The sequence below is a fragment of the Oncorhynchus clarkii genome, chromosome 12 (genome assembly GCF_045791955.1).
Source record: "Oncorhynchus clarkii lewisi isolate Uvic-CL-2024 chromosome 12, UVic_Ocla_1.0, whole genome shotgun sequence".
NCBI classification, from domain to species: Eukaryota; Metazoa; Chordata; class Actinopteri; order Salmoniformes; family Salmonidae; genus Oncorhynchus; species Oncorhynchus clarkii.
The window spans coordinates 18,521,293-18,542,641 of NC_092158.1; the positions used below are offsets into that span (position 1 = coordinate 18,521,293).

The 21,349-nt window shown below is 40.9% G+C and overlaps 1 protein-coding gene across 1 annotated transcript in view; it reads left to right on the top strand.

Moving 5' to 3' along the window:
• The window catches only part of LOC139422829 (tetratricopeptide repeat protein 28-like), a 137,870-nt gene that overhangs the window by 96,388 nt on the left and 20,133 nt on the right, over positions 1–21,349 (top strand). The window contains exons 10-11 of the mRNA XM_071174223.1: positions 20,437–20,633; positions 20,785–20,938. Coding sequence (XP_071030324.1) covers positions 20,437–20,633; positions 20,785–20,938 — 351 coding nt within the window. The remainder of the gene's footprint in view (positions 1–20,436; positions 20,634–20,784; positions 20,939–21,349) is intronic.

A 21,349-nucleotide genomic window follows, 5' to 3' on the forward strand; every position in this document is an offset into this window, starting at 1 on the left:
TAGTCTAGGAATAGATTCGGGAGGCCTAACAGTAAGATACAGTTCCTAATGTGATGAGTAGTCTAGGTCTAGGAATAGATTTGGTAGGTCTAACAGTAAGATACAGTTCCTAATGTGATGAGTAGTCTAGGTCTAGGAATAGATTTGGTAGGCCTAACAGTAAGATACTGTTCCTAATGTCATGAGTAGTCTAGGTCTAGGAATAGATTTGGTAGGCCTAACAGTAAGATACAGTTCCTAATGTGATGAGTAGTCTAGGTCTAGGAATAGATTTGGTAGGCCTAACAGTAAGATACAGTTCCTAATGTGATGAGTAGTCTAGGTCTAGGAATAGATTCGGGAGGCCTAACAGTAAGATACAGTTCCTAATGTGATGAGTAGTCTAGGTCTAGGAATAGATTTGGTAGGCCTAACAGTAAGATACAGTTCCTAATGTGATGAGTAGTCTAGGAATAGATTTGGGAGGCCTAACAGTAAGATACTGTTCCTAATGTGATGAGTAGGCTAGGTATAGGAATAGATTTGGTAGGCCTAACAGTAAGATACAGTTCCTAATGTGATGAGTAGTCTAGGTCTAGGAATAGATTTGGTAGGCCTAACAGTAAGATACAGTTCCTAATGTGATGAGTAGTCTAGGAATATATTTGGTAGGCCTAACAGTAAGATACAGTTCCTAATGTGATGAGTAGTCTAGGTCTAGGAATAGATTTGGTAGGCCTAACAGTAAGATACAGTTCCTAATGTGATGAGTAGTCTAGGTCTAGGAATAGATTTGGTAGGCCTAACAGTAAGATACAGTTCCTAATGTGATGAGTAGTCTAGGTCTAGGAATAGATTTGGTAGGCCTAACAGTAAGATACAGTTCCTAATGTGATGAGTAGGCTAGGTATAGGAATAGATTCGGTAGGCCTAACAGTAAGATACAGTTCCTAATGTGATGAGTAGTCTAGGTCTAGGAATAGATTTGGTAGGCCTAACAGTAAGATACAGTTCCTAATGTGATGAGTAGGCTAGGTATAGGAATAGATTCGGTAGGCCTAACAGTAAGATACAGTTCCTAATGTGATGAGTAGTCTAGGTCTAGGAATAGATTTTGTAGGCCTAACAGTAAGATACAGTTCCTAATGTGATGAGTAGTCTAGGAATAGATTTGGTAGGCCTAACAGTAAGATACAGTTCCTAATGTGATGAGTAGTCTAGGAATAGATTTGGTAGGCCTAACAGTAAGATACTGTTCCTAATGTGATGAGTAGTCTAGGAATAGATTTGGTAGGCCTAACAGTAAGATACAGTTCCTAATGTGATGAGTAGGCTAGGTATAGGAATAGATTCGGTAGGCCTAACAGTAAGATACAGTTCCTAATGTGATGAGTAGTCTAGGTCTAGGAATAGATTTGGTAGGCCTAACAGTAAGATACAGTTCCTAATGTGATGAGTAGTCTAGGAATAGATTCGGGAGGCCTAACAGTAAGATACAGTTCCTAATGTGATGAGTAGTCTAGGTCTAGGAATAGATTCGGGAGGCCTAACAGTAAGATACAGTTCCTAATGTGATGAGTAGTCTAGGTCTAGGAATAGATTTGGTAGGCCTAACAGTAAGATACAGTTCCTAATGTGATGAGTAGTCTAGGAATAGATTTGGGAGGCCTAACAGTAAGATACAGTTCCTAATGTGATGAGTAGTCTAGGAATAGATTCGGGAGGCCTAACAGTAAGATACAGTTCCTAATGTGATGAGTAGTCTAGGATTAGATTCGGGAGGCCTAACAGTAAGATACAGTTCCTAATGTGATGAGTAGTCTAGGTCTAGGAATAGATTTGGGAGGCCTAACAGTAAGATACAGTTCCTAATGTGATGAGTAGTCTAGGAATAGATTTGGAAGGCCTAACAGTAAGATACAGTTCCTAATGTGATGAGTAGTCTAGGAATATATTTGGTAGGCCTAACAGTAAGATACAGTTCCTAATGTGATGAGTAGTCTAGGAATAGATTCGGGAGGCCTAACAGTAAGATACAGTTCCTAATGTGATGAGTAGTCTAGGAATAGATTCGGGAGGCCTAACAGTAAGATACAGTTCCTAATGTGATGAGTAGTCTAGGTCTAGGAATAGATTTGGTAGGTCTAACAGTAAGATACAGTTCCTAATGTGATGAGTAGTCTAGGTCTAGGAATAGATTTGGTAGGCCTAACAGTAAGATACTGTTCCTAATGTCATGAGTAGTCTAGGTCTAGGAATAGATTTGGTAGGCCTAACAGTAAGATACAGTTCCTAATGTGATGAGTAGTCTAGGTCTAGGAATAGATTTGGTAGGCCTAACAGTAAGATACAGTTCCTAATGTGATGAGTAGTCTAGGTCTAGGAATAGATTCGGGAGGCCTAACAGTAAGATACAGTTCCTAATGTGATGAGTAGTCTAGGTCTAGGAATAGATTTGGTAGGCCTAACAGTAAGATACAGTTCCTAATGTGATGAGTAGTCTAGGAATAGATTTGGGAGGCCTAACAGTAAGATACTGTTCCTAATGTGATGAGTAGGCTAGGTATAGGAATAGATTTGGTAGGCCTAACAGTAAGATACAGTTCCTAATGTGATGAGTAGTCTAGGTCTAGGAATAGATTTGGTAGGCCTAACAGTAAGATACAGTTCCTAATGTGATGAGTAGTCTAGGAATATATTTGGTAGGCCTAACAGTAAGATACAGTTCCTAATGTGATGAGTAGTCTAGGTCTAGGAATAGATTTGGTAGGCCTAACAGTAAGATACAGTTCCTAATGTGATGAGTAGTCTAGGTCTAGGAATAGATTTGGTAGGCCTAACAGTAAGATACAGTTCCTAATGTGATGAGTAGTCTAGGTCTAGGAATAGATTTGGTAGGCCTAACAGTAAGATACAGTTCCTAATGTGATGAGTAGGCTAGGTATAGGAATAGATTCGGTAGGCCTAACAGTAAGATACAGTTCCTAATGTGATGAGTAGTCTAGGTCTAGGAATAGATTTGGTAGGCCTAACAGTAAGATACAGTTCCTAATGTGATGAGTAGGCTAGGTATAGGAATAGATTCGGTAGGCCTAACAGTAAGATACAGTTCCTAATGTGATGAGTAGTCTAGGTCTAGGAATAGATTTGGTAGGCCTAACAGTAAGATACAGTTCCTAATGTGATGAGTAGTCTAGGAATAGATTTGGTAGGCCTAACAGTAAGATACAGTTCCTAATGTGATGAGTAGTCTAGGAATAGATTTGGTAGGCCTAACAGTAAGATACTGTTCCTAATGTGATGAGTAGTCTAGGAATAGATTTGGTAGGCCTAACAGTAAGATACAGTTCCTAATGTGATGAGTAGGCTAGGTATAGGAATAGATTCGGTAGGCCTAACAGTAAGATACAGTTCCTAATGTGATGAGTAGTCTAGGTCTAGGAATAGATTTGGTAGGCCTAACAGTAAGATACAGTTCCTAATGTGATGAGTAGTCTAGGAATAGATTCGGGAGGCCTAACAGTAAGATACAGTTCCTAATGTGATGAGTAGTCTAGGAATAGATTCGGGAGGCCTAACAGTAAGATACAGTTCCTAATGTGATGAGTAGTCTAGGTATAGGAATAGATTCGGGAGGCCTAACAGTAAGATACAGTTCCTAATGTGATGAGTAGTGTAGGTCTAGGAATAGATTTGGTAGGCCTAACAGTAAGATACAGTTCCTAATGTGATGAGTAGTCTAGGTCTAGGAATAGATTTGGTAGGCCTAACAGTAAGATACAGTTCCTAATGTGATGAGTAGTCTAGGAATAGATTTGGTAGGCCTAACAGTAAGATACAGTTCCTAATGTGATGAGTAGTCTAGGTCTAGGAATAGATTTGGTAGGCCTATCAGTAAGATACAGTTCCTAATGTGATGAGTAGTCTAGGAATAGATTTGGTAGGCCTAACAGTAAGATACAGTTCCTAATGTGATGAGTAGTCTAGGAATAGATTTGGTAGGCCTAACAATAAGATACAGTTCCTAATGTGATGAGTAGTCTAGGTCTAGGAATAGATTTGGTAGGCCTAACAGTAAGATACTGTTCCTAATGTGATGAGTAGGCTAGGTATAGGAATAGATTCGGTAGGCCTAACAGTAAGATACAGTTCCTAATGTGATGAGTAGTCTAGGTCTAGGAATAGATTTGGTAGGCCTAACAGTAAGATACTGTTCCTAATGTGATGAGTAGTCTAGGAATAGATTTGGTAGGCCTAACAGTAAGATACAGTTCCTAATGTGATGAGTAGTCTAGGTCTAGGAATAGATTTGGTAGGCCTAACAGTAAGATACAGTTCCTAATGTGATGAGTAGTCTGGAATAGATTTGGTAGGCCTAACAGTAAGATACTGTTCCTAATGTGATGAGTAGTCTAGGAATAGATTTGGTAGGCCTAACAGTAAGATACAGTTCCTAATGTGATGAGTAGGCTAGGTATAGGAATAGATTCGGTAGGCCTAACAGTAAGATACAGTTCCTAATGTGATGAGTAGTCTAGGTCTAGGAATAGATTTGGTAGGCCTAACAGTAAGATACAGTTCCTAATGTGATGAGTAGTCTAGGAATAGATTCGGGAGGCCTAACAGTAAGATACAGTTCCTAATGTGATGAGTAGTCTAGGAATAGATTCGGGAGGCCTAACAGTAAGATACAGTTCCTAATGTGATGAGTAGTCTAGGTATAGGAATAGATTCGGGAGGCCTAACAGTAAGATACAGTTCCTAATGTGATGAGTAGTGTAGGTCTAGGAATAGATTTGGTAGGCCTAACAGTAAGATACAGTTCCTAATGTGATGAGTAGTCTAGGTCTAGGAATAGATTTGGTAGGCCTAACAGTAAGATACAGTTCCTAATGTGATGAGTAGTCTAGGAATAGATTTGGTAGGCCTAACAGTAAGATACAGTTCCTAATGTGATGAGTAGTCTAGGTCTAGGAATAGATTTGGGAGGCCTAACAGTAAGATACAGTTCCTAATGTGATGAGTAGTCTAGGAATAGATTTGGTAGGCCTAACAGTAAGATACAGTTCCTAATGTGATGAGTAGTCTAGGAATAGATTTGGTAGGCCTAACAGTAAGATACAGTTCCTAATGTGATGAGTAGTCTAGGAATATATTTGGTAGGCCTAACAGTAAGATACAGTTCCTAATGTGATGAGTAGTCTAGGAATAGATTCGGGAGGCCTAACAGTAAGATACAGTTCCTAATGTGATGAGTAGTCTAGGAATAGATTCGGGAGGCCTAACAGTAAGATACAGTTCCTAATGTGATGAGTAGTCTAGGTCTAGGAATAGATTTGGTAGGTCTAACAGTAAGATACAGTTCCTAATGTGATGAGTAGTCTAGGTCTAGGAATAGATTTGGTAGGCCTAACAGTAAGATACTGTTCCTAATGTCATGAGTAGTCTAGGTCTAGGAATAGATTTGGTAGGCCTAACAGTAAGATACAGTTCCTAATGTGATGAGTAGTCTAGGTCTAGGAATAGATTTGGTAGGCCTAACAGTAAGATACAGTTCCTAATGTGATGAGTAGTCTAGGTCTAGGAATAGATTCGGGAGGCCTAACAGTAAGATACAGTTCCTAATGTGATGAGTAGTCTAGGTCTAGGAATAGATTTGGTAGGCCTAACAGTAAGATACAGTTCCTAATGTGATGAGTAGTCTAGGAATAGATTTGGGAGGCCTAACAGTAAGATACTGTTCCTAATGTGATGAGTAGGCTAGGTATAGGAATAGATTTGGTAGGCCTAACAGTAAGATACAGTTCCTAATGTGATGAGTAGTCTAGGTCTAGGAATAGATTTGGTAGGCCTAACAGTAAGATACAGTTCCTAATGTGATGAGTAGTCTAGGAATATATTTGGTAGGCCTAACAGTAAGATACAGTTCCTAATGTGATGAGTAGTCTAGGTCTAGGAATAGATTTGGTAGGCCTAACAGTAAGATACAGTTCCTAATGTGATGAGTAGTCTAGGTCTAGGAATAGATTTGGTAGGCCTAACAGTAAGATACAGTTCCTAATGTGATGAGTAGTCTAGGTCTAGGAATAGATTTGGTAGGCCTAACAGTAAGATACAGTTCCTAATGTGATGAGTAGGCTAGGTATAGGAATAGATTCGGTAGGCCTAACAGTAAGATACAGTTCCTAATGTGATGAGTAGTCTAGGTCTAGGAATAGATTTGGTAGGCCTAACAGTAAGATACAGTTCCTAATGTGATGAGTAGGCTAGGTATAGGAATAGATTCGGTAGGCCTAACAGTAAGATACAGTTCCTAATGTGATGAGTAGTCTAGGTCTAGGAATAGATTTGGTAGGCCTAACAGTAAGATACAGTTCCTAATGTGATGAGTAGTCTAGGAATAGATTTGGTAGGCCTAACAGTAAGATACAGTTCCTAATGTGATGAGTAGTCTAGGAATAGATTTGGTAGGCCTAACAGTAAGATACTGTTCCTAATGTGATGAGTAGTCTAGGAATAGATTTGGTAGGCCTAACAGTAAGATACAGTTCCTAATGTGATGAGTAGGCTAGGTATAGGAATAGATTCGGTAGGCCTAACAGTAAGATACAGTTCCTAATGTGATGAGTAGTCTAGGTCTAGGAATAGATTTGGTAGGCCTAACAGTAAGATACAGTTCCTAATGTGATGAGTAGTCTAGGAATAGATTCGGGAGGCCTAACAGTAAGATACAGTTCCTAATGTGATGAGTAGTCTAGGAATAGATTCGGGAGGCCTAACAGTAAGATACAGTTCCTAATGTGATGAGTAGTCTAGGTATAGGAATAGATTCGGGAGGCCTAACAGTAAGATACAGTTCCTAATGTGATGAGTAGTGTAGGTCTAGGAATAGATTTGGTAGGCCTAACAGTAAGATACAGTTCCTAATGTGATGAGTAGTCTAGGTCTAGGAATAGATTTGGTAGGCCTAACAGTAAGATACAGTTCCTAATGTGATGAGTAGTCTAGGAATAGATTTGGTAGGCCTAACAGTAAGATACAGTTCCTAATGTGATGAGTAGTCTAGGTCTAGGAATAGATTTGGTAGGCCTAACAGTAAGATACAGTTCCTAATGTGATGAGTAGTCTAGGAATAGATTTGGTAGGCCTAACAGTAAGATACAGTTCCTAATGTGATGAGTAGTCTAGGAATAGATTTGGTAGGCCTAACAATAAGATACAGTTCCTAATGTGATGAGTAGTCTAGGTCTAGGAATAGATTTGGTAGGCCTAACAGTAAGATACTGTTCCTAATGTGATGAGTAGGCTAGGTATAGGAATAGATTCGGTAGGCCTAACAGTAAGATACAGTTCCTAATGTGATGAGTAGTCTAGGTCTAGGAATAGATTTGGTAGGCCTAACAGTAAGATACTGTTCCTAATGTGATGAGTAGTTTAGGAATAGATTTGGTAGGCCTAACAGTAAGATACAGTTCCTAATGTGATGAGTAGTCTAGGTCTAGGAATAGATTTGGTAGGCCTAACAGTAAGATACAGTTCCTAATGTGATGAGTAGTCTGGAATAGATTTGGTAGGCCTAACAGTAAGATACAGTTCCTAATGTGATGAGTAGTCTAGGAATAGATTTGGTAGGCCTAACAGTAAGATACTGTTCCTAATGTGATGAGTAGTCTAGGAATAGATTTGGTAGGCCTAACAGTAAGATACAGTTCCTAATGTGATGAGTAGGCTAGGTATAGGAATAGATTCGGTAGGCCTAACAGTAAGATACAGTTCCTAATGTGATGAGTAGTCTAGGTCTAGGAATAGATTTGGTAGGCCTAACAGTAAGATACAGTTCCTAATGTGATGAGTAGTCTAGGAATAGATTCGGGAGGCCTAACAGTAAGATACAGTTCCTAATGTGATGAGTAGTCTAGGAATAGATTCGGGAGGCCTAACAGTAAGATACAGTTCCTAATGTGATGAGTAGTCTAGGTATAGGAATAGATTCGGGAGGCCTAACAGTAAGATACAGTTCCTAATGTGATGAGTAGTGTAGGTCTAGGAATAGATTTGGTAGGCCTAACAGTAAGATACAGTTCCTAATGTGATGAGTAGTCTAGGTCTAGGAATAGATTTGGTAGGCCTAACAGTAAGATACAGTTCCTAATGTGATGAGTAGTCTAGGAATAGATTTGGTAGGCCTAACAGTAAGATACAGTTCCTAATGTGATGAGTAGTCTAGGTCTAGGAATAGATTTGGTAGGCCTAACAGTAAGATACAGTTCCTAATGTGATGAGTAGTCTAGGAATAGATTTGGTAGGCCTAACAGTAAGATACAGTTCCTAATGTGATGAGTAGTCTAGGAATAGATTTGGTAGGCCTAACAATAAGATACAGTTCCTAATGTGATGAGTAGTCTAGGTCTAGGAATAGATTTGGTAGGCCTAACAGTAAGATACTGTTCCTAATGTGATGAGTAGGCTAGGTATAGGAATAGATTCGGTAGGCCTAACAGTAAGATACAGTTCCTAATGTGATGAGTAGTCTAGGTCTAGGAATAGATTTGGTAGGCCTAACAGTAAGATACTGTTCCTAATGTGATGAGTAGTCTAGGAATAGATTTGGTAGGCCTAACAGTAAGATACAGTTCCTAATGTGATGAGTAGTCTAGGTCTAGGAATAGATTTGGTAGGCCTAACAGTAAGATACAGTTCCTAATGTGATGAGTAGGCTAGGTATAGGAATAGATTCGGTAGGCCTAACAGTAAGATACAGTTCCTAATGTGATGAGTAGTCTAGGTCTAGGAATAGATTTGGTAGGCCTAACAGTAAGATACAGTTCCTAATGTGATGAGTAGGCTAGGTATAGGAATAGATTCGGTAGGCCTAACAGTAAGATACAGTTCCTAATGTGATGAGTAGTCTAGGTCTAGGAATAGATTTGGTAGGCCTAACAGTAAGATACAGTTCCTAATGTGATGAGTAGTCTAGGAATAGATTTGGTAGGCCTAACAGTAAGATACAGTTCCTAATGTGATGAGTAGTCTAGGAATAGATTTGGTAGGCCTAACAGTAAGATACTGTTCCTAATGTGATGAGTAGTCTAGGAATAGATTTGGGAGGCCTAACAGTAAGATACTGTTCCTAATGTGATGAGTAGGCTAGGTATAGGAATAGATTTGGTAGGCCTAACAGTAAGATACAGTTCCTAATGTGATGAGTAGTCTAGGTCTAGGAATAGATTTGGTAGGCCTAACAGTAAGATACAGTTCCTAATGTGATGAGTAGTCTAGGAATATATTTGGTAGGCCTAACAGTAAGATACAGTTCCTAATGTGATGAGTAGTCTAGGTCTAGGAATAGATTTGGTAGGCCTAACAGTAAGATACAGTTCCTAATGTGATGAGTAGTCTAGGTCTAGGAATAGATTTGGTAGGCCTAACAGTAAGATACAGTTCCTAATGTGATGAGTAGTCTAGGTCTAGGAATAGATTTGGTAGGCCTAACAGTAAGATACAGTTCCTAATGTGATGAGTAGGCTAGGTATAGGAATAGATTCGGTAGGCCTAACAGTAAGATACAGTTCCTAATGTGATGAGTAGTCTAGGTCTAGGAATAGATTTGGTAGGCCTAACAGTAAGATACAGTTCCTAATGTGATGAGTAGTCTAGGAATAGATTTGGTAGGCCTAACAGTAAGATACAGTTCCTAATGTGATGAGTAGTCTAGGAATAGATTTGGTAGGCCTAACAGTAAGATACTGTTCCTAATGTGATGAGTAGTCTAGGAATAGATTTGGTAGGCCTAACAGTAAGATACAGTTCCTAATGTGATGAGTAGTCTAGGTCTAGGAATAGATTTGGTAGGCCTAACAGTAAGATACAGTTCCTAATGTGATGAGTAGGCTAGGTATAGGAATAGATTCGGTAGGCCTAACAGTAAGATACAGTTCCTAATGTGATGAGTAGTCTAGGTCTAGGAATAGATTTGGTAGGCCTAACAGTAAGATACAGTTCCTAATGTGATGAGTAGTCTAGGAATAGATTTGGTAGGCCTAACAGTAAGATACAGTTCCTAATGTGATGAGTAGTCTAGGAATAGATTTGGTAGGCCTAACAATAAGATACAGTTCCTAATGTGATGAGTAGTCTAGGTCTAGGAATAGATTTGGTAGGCCTAACAGTAAGATACTGTTCCTAATGTGATGAGTAGGCTAGGTATAGGAATAGATTCGGTAGGCCTAACAGTAAGATACAGTTCCTAATGTGATGAGTAGTCTAGGTCTAGGAATAGATTTGGTAGGCCTAACAGTAAGATACTGTTCCTAATGTGATGAGTAGTCTAGGAATAGATTTGGTAGGCCTAACAGTAAGATACAGTTCCTAATGTGATGAGTAGTCTAGGTCTAGGAATAGATTTGGTAGGCCTAACAGTAAGATACAGTTCCTAATGTGATGAGTAGGCTAGGTAAAGGAATAGATTCGGTAGGCCTAACAGTAAGATACAGTTCCTAATGTGATGAGTAGTCTAGGTCTAGGAATAGATTTGGTAGGCCTAACAGTAAGATACAGTTCCTAATGTGATGAGTAGGCTAGGTATAGGAATAGATTCGGTAGGCCTAACAGTAAGATACAGTTCCTAATGTGATGAGTAGTCTAGGTCTAGGAATAGATTTGGTAGGCCTAACAGTAAGATACAGTTCCTAATGTGATGAGTAGTCTAGGAATAGATTTGGTAGGCCTAACAGTAAGATACAGTTCCTAATGTGATGAGTAGTCTAGGAATAGATTTGGTAGGCCTAACAGTAAGATACTGTTCCTAATGTGATGAGTAGTCTAGGAATAGATTTGGTAGGCCTAACAGTAAGATACAGTTCCTAATGTGATGAGTAGGCTAGGTATAGGAATAGATTCGGTAGGCCTAACAGTAAGATACAGTTCCTAATGTGATGAGTAGTCTAGGTCTAGGAATAGATATGGTAGGCCTAACAGTAAGATACAGTTCCTAATGTGATGAGTAGTCTAGGAATAGATTCGGGAGGCCTAACAGTAAGATACAGTTCCTAATGTGATGAGTAGTCTAGGAATAGATTCGGGAGGCCTAACAGTAAGATACAGTTCCTAATGTGATGAGTAGTCTAGGTATAGGAATAGATTCGGGAGGCCTAACAGTAAGATACAGTTCCTAATGTGATGAGTAGTGTAGGTCTAGGAATAGATTTGGTAGGCCTAACAGTAAGATACAGTTCCTAATGTGATGAGTAGTCTAGGTCTAGGAATAGATTTGGTAGGCCTAACAGTAAGATACAGTTCCTAATGTGATGAGTAGTCTAGGAATATATTTGGTAGGCCTAACAGTAAGATACAGTTCCTAATGTGATGAGTAGTCTAGGTCTAGGAATAGATTTGGTAGGCCTAACAGTAAGATACAGTTCCTAATGTGATGAGTAGTCTAGGTCTAGGAATAGATTTGGTAGGCCTAACAGTAAGATACAGTTCCTAATGTGATGAGTAGTCTAGGTCTAGGAATAGATTTGGTAGGCCTAACAGTAAGATACAGTTCCTAATGTGATGAGTAGGCTAGGTATAGGAATAGATTCGGTAGGCCTAACAGTAAGATACAGTTCCTAATGTGATGAGTAGTCTAGGTCTAGGAATAGATTTGGTAGGCCTAACAGTAAGATACAGTTCCTAATGTGATGAGTAGGCTAGGTATAGGAATAGATTCGGTAGGCCTAACAGTAAGATACAGTTCCTAATGTGATGAGTAGTCTAGGTCTAGGAATAGATTTGGTAGGCCTAACAGTAAGATACAGTTCCTAATGTGATGAGTAGTCTAGGAATAGATTTGGTAGGCCTAACAGTAAGATACAGTTCCTAATGTGATGAGTAGTCTAGGAATAGATTTGGTAGGCCTAACAGTAAGATACTGTTCCTAATGTGATGAGTAGTCTAGGAATAGATTTGGTAGGCCTAACAGTAAGATACAGTTCCTAATGTGATGAGTAGGCTAGGTATAGGAATAGATTCGGTAGGCCTAACAGTAAGATACAGTTCCTAATGTGATGAGTAGTCTAGGTCTAGGAATAGATTTGGTAGGCCTAACAGTAAGATACAGTTCCTAATGTGATGAGTAGTCTAGGAATAGATTTGGGAGGCCTAACAGTAAGATACAGTTCCTAATGTGATGAGTAGTCTAGGAATAGATTCGGGAGGCCTAACAGTAAGATACAGTTCCTAATGTGATGAGTAGTCTAGGTATAGGAATAGATTCGGGAGGCCTAACAGTAAGATACAGTTCCTAATGTGATGAGTAGTGTAGGTCTAGGAATAGATTTGGTAGGCCTAACAGTAAGATACAGTTCCTAATGTGATGAGTAGTCTAGGTCTAGGAATAGATTTGGTAGGCCTAACAGTAAGATACAGTTCCTAATGTGATGAGTAGTCTAGGAATAGATGTGGTAGTCCTAACAGTAAGATACAGTTCCTAATGTGATGAGTAGTCTAGGTCTAGGAATAGATTTGGTAGGCCTAACAGTAAGATACAGTTCCTAATGTGATGAGTAGTCTAGGAATAGATTTGGTAGGCCTAACAGTAAGATACAGTTCCTAATGTGATGAGTAGTCTAGGAATAGATTTGGTAGGCCTAACAATAAGATACAGTTCCTAATGTGATGAGTAGTCTAGGTCTAGGAATATATTTGGTAGGCCTAACAGTAAGATACTGTTCCTAATGTGATGAGTAGGCTAGGTATAGGAATAGATTCGGTAGGCCTAACAGTAAGATACAGTTCCTAATGTGATGAGTAGTCTAGGTCTAGGAATAGATTTGGTAGGCCTAACAGTAAGATACTGTTCCTAATGTGATGAGTAGTCTAGGAATAGATTTGGTAGGCCTAACAGTAAGATACAGTTCCTAATGTGATGAGTAGTCTAGTTCTAGGAATAGATTTGGTAGGCCTAACAGTAAGATACAGTTCCTAATGTGATGAGTAGGCTAGGTATAGGAATAGATTCGGTAGGCCTAACAGTAAGATACAGTTCCTAATGTGATGAGTAGTCTAGGTCTAGGAATAGATTTGGTAGGCCTAACAGTAAGATACAGTTCCTAATGTGATGAGTAGTCTAGGAATAGATTTGGTAGGCCTAACAGTAAGATACAGTTCCTAATGTGATGAGTAGTCTAGGAATAGATTTGGTAGTTCTAACAATAAGATACAGTTCCTAATGTGATGAGTAGTCTAGGTCTAGGAATAGATTTGGTAGGCCTAACAGTAAGATACTGTTCCTAATGTGATGAGTAGGCTAGGTATAGGAATAGATTCGGTAGGCCTAACAGTAAGATACAGTTCCTAATGTGATGAGTAGTCTAGGTCTAGGAATAGATTTGGTAGGCCTAACAGTAAGATACTGTTCCTAATGTGATGAGTAGTCTAGGAATAGATTTGGTAGGCCTAACAGTAAGATACAGTTCCTAATGTGATGAGTAGTCTAGGTCTAGGAATAGATTTGGTAGGCCTAACAGTAAGATACAGTTCCTAATGTGATGAGTAGGCTAGGTAAAGGAATAGATTCGGTAGGCCTAACAGTAAGATACAGTTCCTAATGTGATGAGTAGTCTAGGTCTAGGAATAGATTTGGTAGGCCTAACAGTAAGATACAGTTCCTAATGTGATGAGTAGGCTAGGTATAGGAATAGATTCGGTAGGCCTAACAGTAAGATACAGTTCCTAATGTGATGAGTAGTCTAGGTCTAGGAATAGATTTGGTAGGCCTAACAGTAAGATACAGTTCCTAATGTGATGAGTAGTCTAGGAATAGATTTGGTAGGCCTAACAGTAAGATACAGTTCCTAATGTGATGAGTAGTCTAGGAATAGATTTGGTAGGCCTAACAGTAAGATACTGTTCCTAATGTGATGAGTAGTCTAGGAATAGATTTGGTAGGCCTAACAGTAAGATACAGTTCCTAATGTGATGAGTAGGCTAGGTATAGGAATAGATTCGGTAGGCCTAACAGTAAGATACAGTTCCTAATGTGATGAGTAGTCTAGGTCTAGGAATAGATATGGTAGGCCTAACAGTAAGATACAGTTCCTAATGTGATGAGTAGTCTAGGAATAGATTCGGGAGGCCTAACAGTAAGATACAGTTCCTAATGTGATGAGTAGTCTAGGTATAGGAATAGATTCGGGAGGCCTAACAGTAAGATACAGTTCCTAATGTGATGAGTAGTGTAGGTCTAGGAATAGATTTGGTAGGCCTAACAGTAAGATACAGTTCCTAATGTGATGAGTAGTCTAGGTCTAGGAATAGATTTGGTAGGCCTAACAGTAAGATACAGTTCCTAATGTGATGAGTAGTCTAGGAATAGATTTGGTAGGCCTAACAGTAAGATACAGTTCCTAATGTGATGAGTAGTCTAGGTCTAGGAATAGATTTGGTAGGCCTAACAGTAAGATACAGTTCCTAATGTGATGAGTAGTCTAGGAATAGATTTGGTAGGCCTAACAGTAAGATACAGTTCCTAATGTGATGAGTAGTCTAGGAATAGATTTGGTAGGCCTAACAATAAGATACAGTTCCTAATGTGATGAGTAGTCTAGGTCTAGGAATAGATTTGGTAGGCCTAACAGTAAGATACTGTTCCTAATGTGATGAGTAGGCTAGGTATAGGAATAGATTCGGTAGGCCTAACAGTAAGATACAGTTCCTAATGTGATGAGTAGTCTAGGTCTAGGAATAGATTTGGTAGGCCTAACAGTAAGATACTGTTCCTAATGTGATGAGTAGTCTAGGAATAGATTTGGTAGGCCTAACAGTAAGATACAGTTCCTAATGTGATGAGTAGTCTAGGAATAGATTTGGGAGGCCTAACAGTAAGATACAGTTCCTAATGTGATAAGTAGTCTAGGAATAGATTCGGGAGGCCTAACAGTAAGATACAGTTCCTAATGTGATGAGTAGTCTAGGAATAGATTCGGGAGGCCTAACAGTAAGATACAGTTCCTAATGTGATGAGTAGTGTAGGTCTAGGAATAGATTCGGGAGGCCTAACAGTAAGATACAGTTCCTAATGTGATGAGTAGTCTAGGTCTAGGAATAGATTCGGGAGGCTTAACAGTAGTAAATGTAGTCTCCTTTAATTTTAGCACATGACTGTTTGTTTGTAAAAAATACCATTCTGGACAAAGCGCTGAGATCTGAGATCTGCGCCAGGGGTAAACGTTGCCCTTTTAAAAATGCATTTCATGCAATTCTACATTAGAAAAAAACACTGTGTACCATAAAAATGACTGAAATGAACTGAGATCAATAAAAATGGTACAATCTAGGCCTATAGAAAGAGGTGAGACAGATTGTACAATATGAAGTCCATCTATCCTGGTGGAGGAAATTATAGTCCTTCAAAACTTGACTCACCCTATAGTAGACTCACCCAATAGTAGACTCACCCAATAATAAAGTAAGAGAAGGATGGGATTCTGGGAATATGTGCATTTAACGGCATGGCAGATGCTCTCTGCTGGTCACTCAATATTGGGAAATGATTTTGGTAGCCTAACTACAAACAGATTACAATCTTTTCAACAGTTTGATTTCCAAGCGGTGCTGATTGCCGCTGGAACGCATACAGTTTGACACAGTTGGTGTGCACAAGGCTTAATGCCTCAATCAGACCGACAGTGTGTTTGCATCAATACAGCGTAATAAATTCTACAGTCAAACTTTTTTATTATGTAACCCAAAATGTATACTAGATAGGTGTGCAAACAAAGTTCAACATTCACCTTTTTCTCCTGTATCTGTCACATACAATTTGATGCGTATGTTCCAACGTATGCATCACAGAACACACTGCAACTGCCTCTGCAACACAATGCTGCAAGGCAAACACAGCGTTCCATTGGAAATAAATGTATTTCTGGTGTACCAAAACAAAATGATGCTGTCAGTCTGATCGAGGTGAAAGCCTAGGCTATGTACTGTGCTTATGATTTAAAACCATCCACAGCTATTTGAAAAGATATTCATGGCATTTCTATCTGCAACGTAACGTTTGTGTACTGAACATGTCCCGGTTCAGTCCCCTGCCCTGAACACCCACACGTCCAGGCTCATGTCACTCAGTGAAGAAGTTGACATCATCACCTGCAGCTTCATCTGTGTTTTGGGCGCTACCGCATCCAAAACACCACACAAGGCACGTTGTTTTACAAATTGTTGTTGTGCTTCTCTCAGGTTTATTCGTTTGTCGTTAGCTAGACAGCTCATTAATAAAATGCCCAATGTGTTTTTGGCGTGCACTGTCCCAGACTGCTCACTCTTGAGCTGAGTTGAGGTCATTAGCTATTTAACTTGTTGTTGTCCTTAGCACCTAGCTAGCTCATTGAAAACATTCTAAAACATGAAATAATCCAATGATCATAAACTTACATTACTTGTCAGTGTGTTACAGGGGTCTACTTAGCAAACTTAACTCTGTGATTAGGGTTGTAGGGCATAATTAGGGGAGCGTTGTGTGTAAGCTATTTCATGTGTGAGTCAGGTACGTTTTAATATGTATCCTCTTATAGACGATCTCTCCCTTTTTAACACACTTGTACAGCACACAACACTGGCTCTTTCTCAGTTCCATCACATTTTCTCTCCAGTTGTCCAGAGAGGATGACAGCCTGTCTCCTCCCCCTGGAGGATGATGACCTGTCATGTCCCATCTGCTGTGAGAACTTTACAGTCAACCTCCACTGCAGCCACAGCTTCTGCAGAATCTGCCTGGAGGACACCTGCGAGACAGGCTCCAACACCCTAAACACACTCCAAGGGCCTACACACTTAGCCTCTACTGCCTTGAGTTTGCATGTGTGGAGTGTGTGCCTGAGCATGCAAGCCACAGTTTCTTTGGAGAAGGCTGCTACCCAATGGAGGGAGGAGCACAGGACTCCATTGAAGGCCCTATAGCAGGGGTGTCAAAGTCAAATGGACGGAGGGCCAAATAAAAAAATCAGCTACAAGACGAGGGCCGGACTGTTCGAATGTTCATTGAAAAAATTTTAAATGACGCATATAGTCTAGTGAACCTAATTGAACCTACTGAAAACCTAACAAATATATTACAATATGATCAGATAAATAAAGCAATATTTTCTTATGGCTCTGTCAGTAATCTTTAATTTTCAACAGACACAAAAGACAAATTTCCTTTATATAAATATCCCCATAACATGAACATTAAATGAAAGAAACCGGTATTCAAGGCACCATCAGTAGACTATATTTTCTATTTTAGCAAAAGTGGGCTAAATTTACTTCAAAGAAAAAACAATAATAGCAATTTTCTATCATCCACTCAACTGAAATATTTTTAAAATATAATTGGATTGAAATACAAAAAAATAAAGTGCAAAAATCTATTAATCAAAAACAACACTTTGTTTAAGGAGAAGTAACATGCAGTGAAAACAAATATTAAATTTTAACTTTTAAACTTGAACTGAGTAAAAACTCTAAATATGTGATTGCACAGTAATGTTCACTTGTTTGAGGTTGAGGGTGATACTTGGTGGTGTCCCATCTTTTCCACAAGTTCATCAATGTTCGGGGTAAGGCTCTGAGCTGAAGAAATCCTCAGAATTGAGTGGAGGTGTTCAGCAGTAAGTCGACTTCTGTGTGATGTTTTGTTCAGGTTCATCAAAGAAAACAGTTGTTCACACAGGTATGTGCTGCCAAACATAGACAACGTTTGAGCAGCCTGGATGCGCAGCTGGGGCATTGTGCCGGGGAGGAAACGGGCGAACTCCGCAGCACCCACTGCCGCATATTTTGCCCTCAGTGCATCATTGCATTGGAGGTCAATCAACTCCATTTGGAGGTTTGGTGGTGAGCTTTCCACGTCAACAGCAAATGGGTTACCGAGCAGTTCCAACCTGCTTTTTTGTGCTTCAAAGTCAGCAAATCGGCGTCGAAAGTCAGCGGCAAGCATACCTATTTTATCAGCCAACTGTGTGCTCGGGAACGCACTGGTAGAGAGCTTCTCTTTCATGGTCTGGCAGCTGGGAAAGTGGCTCAAATTTTCTTTCCGCATCTGCGTCTCCCACAGAGTCAGTTTGGTTTTAAATGCCTTCACTGTACTGTACATATCAGAGATGACACGATCCCGACCCTGCAGCTGCAAGTTTATTGCATTCAGATGACTCGTAATGTCACACAGAAAAGCCATTTCACACAGAAACATTTCGTCTCGGAGTTGTGTTGTGTCTTTCCCTTTGCTGTCCAAGAACAGACAAATCTCCTCACGAAGCTCGAAACATCTTTGAAGCACCTTTCCCTGGCTTAGCCATCGCACCTCTGTGTGATAAGGCAAATCACCATGCTCCGTTTCTAACTCCGTCAGAAATGCCTTGAACTGGCGGTGATTCAAACCTTTGGCTCTGATAAAGTTAACTGTGCGCGTGATGATGCTCATTACATGCTCCATTTTCAAGGCTTTACCGCACAACGCTTCCTGGTGTATGATACAATGATAAGCTGTCAGCTCACCTGTCGCGTTTTCCTCTTGCATCTTTTCCCGTATCTTCGCCACCAGTCCGCTCCTGTGTCCACACATCGCAGGTGCTCCGTCGGTTGTCAAACCCACGAGTTTTTCCCAAGGCAGCTCCATCTCATTTACACATCTTGACACCTCTTCATACAAATCATGCCCCGTAGTTGTGCCATGCATAGGACGTAAAGCCAAAAACTCCTCTGTCACGCTTAGGTTGGAGTCCACTCCGCGGATGAAAATTGACAACTGGGCAATGTCAGAAATGTCGGTGCTCTCATCCACAGCCAAGGAATATGCAATAAAATCTTTTCCCTTTTTCACAAGCTGCTCTTTTAGATTGATGGACAACTGGTCTACTCTCTCGGCAATGGTGTTTCTGCTCAGACTCACATTTAAAAAGAGTTGCCTTTTTTCTGGGCAAACTTCGTCACAAACTTTAATCATGCAGTTTTTGATGAAATCCCCCTCCGTAAATGGCCGGGCTGATTTAGCGATCTCTTCTGCCAAAATAAAACTGGCCTTGACAGTTGCGTCCGCGTGTGTGTCCGCGTGTTTCGTTTCATAATGTCGTCTCAGATTATACTCTTTCAGTACCGCCACACTTTCTCCACACAGAAGACACACAGGTTTTCCAGCTACCTTCGTGAACATATACTCCGACTCCCACCTTGTTTGAAACCCCCGGTTCTCAGTATCCACCTTCCGTTTTGCCATTTTTGATGGGTATCTGAAAGTTAATTTTACTGTGATGCTGACGACTGCTGTGCCAATAAATATTGAAATGAAGCAGCCTACTGCTCGGTGCGTCACCTTTGCATTGTGGGAAATGTAGTATTGGTGCGTGTAAAAGATCTGCGGGCTGCCGGCTTGCTGCGGGCCGGTTCTAATAATAAATCAAGATCATCCCAGGGGCCGTAAAAAACCTTCTTGCGGGCCGGATGTGGCCCGCGGGCCTTGACTCTGACATATGTGCCCTATAGGATAAAATGTCTGTCTTCGACAAGACCAAATACACCGGGGAGAAAATGGTGTATCGCATCGGGGTGCAGGCCCAGCAAACCGAGACAAGGATAGAAGAGGATTTTGAGTGTTTGCAAATTCTGTAATTGTATTTTGCTAATTTTGAACCTTTTAATTTCTTTCACAAGTCTGTTGAGCTGCAGATCAGAATCTACTCTGTTAAAAGAGAATGGATGCAGTGCCATTGATTAGTCCAACATTGATAGATCATTCAAGCTTTCAATGTCAAATGTTCCTGGCAGGAAATTCTTTTGAATAAAGATTTTGGGATAAGTAACCAACCATTGATATATTATTGACAGACATGTTTTTGTACATTAGAAAGGCATTGAAAATGTTATGGTACCATTCCTTATACAACCTGCTAAGCACTTTGCCTCTTGTTACATCAGGGCTGTGTTCAGGATGAAAGAAAGTTTCTCCACTCCACAATGCCAAGCTAGCTTAGCCCATCTCATGCTCCATTCCATTTTCAACTGACCCTCTAGCCTACAAACACACACACACACATACTGGATCAGACAGAGAGACATCAGGGCCCTGTATTAATGATCCATCTGCTGTCTCGACACCCCCTACCTCTCTCTCTCTCTCTTCCATATGTCTCTCCTCCACCTTTGCTCCCTCTTTCAATCCTCCCTCCCTTGTCCTGTTTGATGCAGATACTCTAGCTCTGATACCCCCCACACACACACACACTCGGACATGGGTGTATTCAGGGAACGCTTTGAACGTTGCAGATAGAAATGAACCAACATGATTCACTGTTAGACGTTCTGTCCTCCTGAACGTGCTCAGCGTCTGTGTCAGACGGTTGGCTGTGATCCTAATTGGTCATCCTCATGTCTGGTCTCTAATCTCTGCTTAGCCGTCACTCACTTTCGCCCCACTGTGCCTCTCTCTCTCAGGTATAATCCATCAGATGAAGGGGGAGTACGATGCAGCGTTGAAGCTCCACAATGCCCACCTGTGTTTGGTCCAGGAGCTGGGGGACTATGCTGCTCAGGGCAGGGCCTATGGGAACATGGGCAATGCCTTCAACGCTCTGGGGATGTACGACCAGGCTGTGCGCTACCACCGGCAGGAGCTGCACATATCACTAGAGGTGAGGATATACACGTGAACACACATACACATGAACGAACACACACACAGAGAGCTCTGGGGATGTACCACCAGACTGTACGCTATCATAGGTGTCAGATATCACCGAAGGCAGACACACACCTGGTATTGACCTTTCTTTCCTCTCCCAGGTGAATGACCGGCCCTCCCAGGCCTCTACCCATGGTAACCTGGCTGTAGCCTATCAGGCTCTGGGCGCTCACGACCGGGCTCTCCAGCACTACCTGCACCACCTGACCATCGCACGCGAACTACGAGACACACAGAGCACGGCCAGGGCACTAGGTAACAGACAGACAGGTCACGACCAGGGCACTAGGTAACAGACAGACAGAGCACGACCAGGGCACCAGATAACAGACAGAGCACGACCAGGGCACTAGGTAACAGGCAGACAGAGCACGACCAGGGCACTAGGTAACAGATAGACAGAGCACGACCAGGGCACTAGGTAACAGACAGACAGACAGAGCACGACCAGGGCACTAGGTAACAGACAGACAGACAGAGCACGACCAGGGCACTAGGTAACAGACAGCCAGAGCACGACCAGGGCACTAGGTAACAGACAGACAGAGCACGACCAGGGCACTAGGTAACAGACAGACAGGTCACGACCAGGGCACTAGGTAACAGACAGACAGACAGAGCACGACCAGGGCACTAGGTAACAGACAGACAGAGCACGACCAGGGC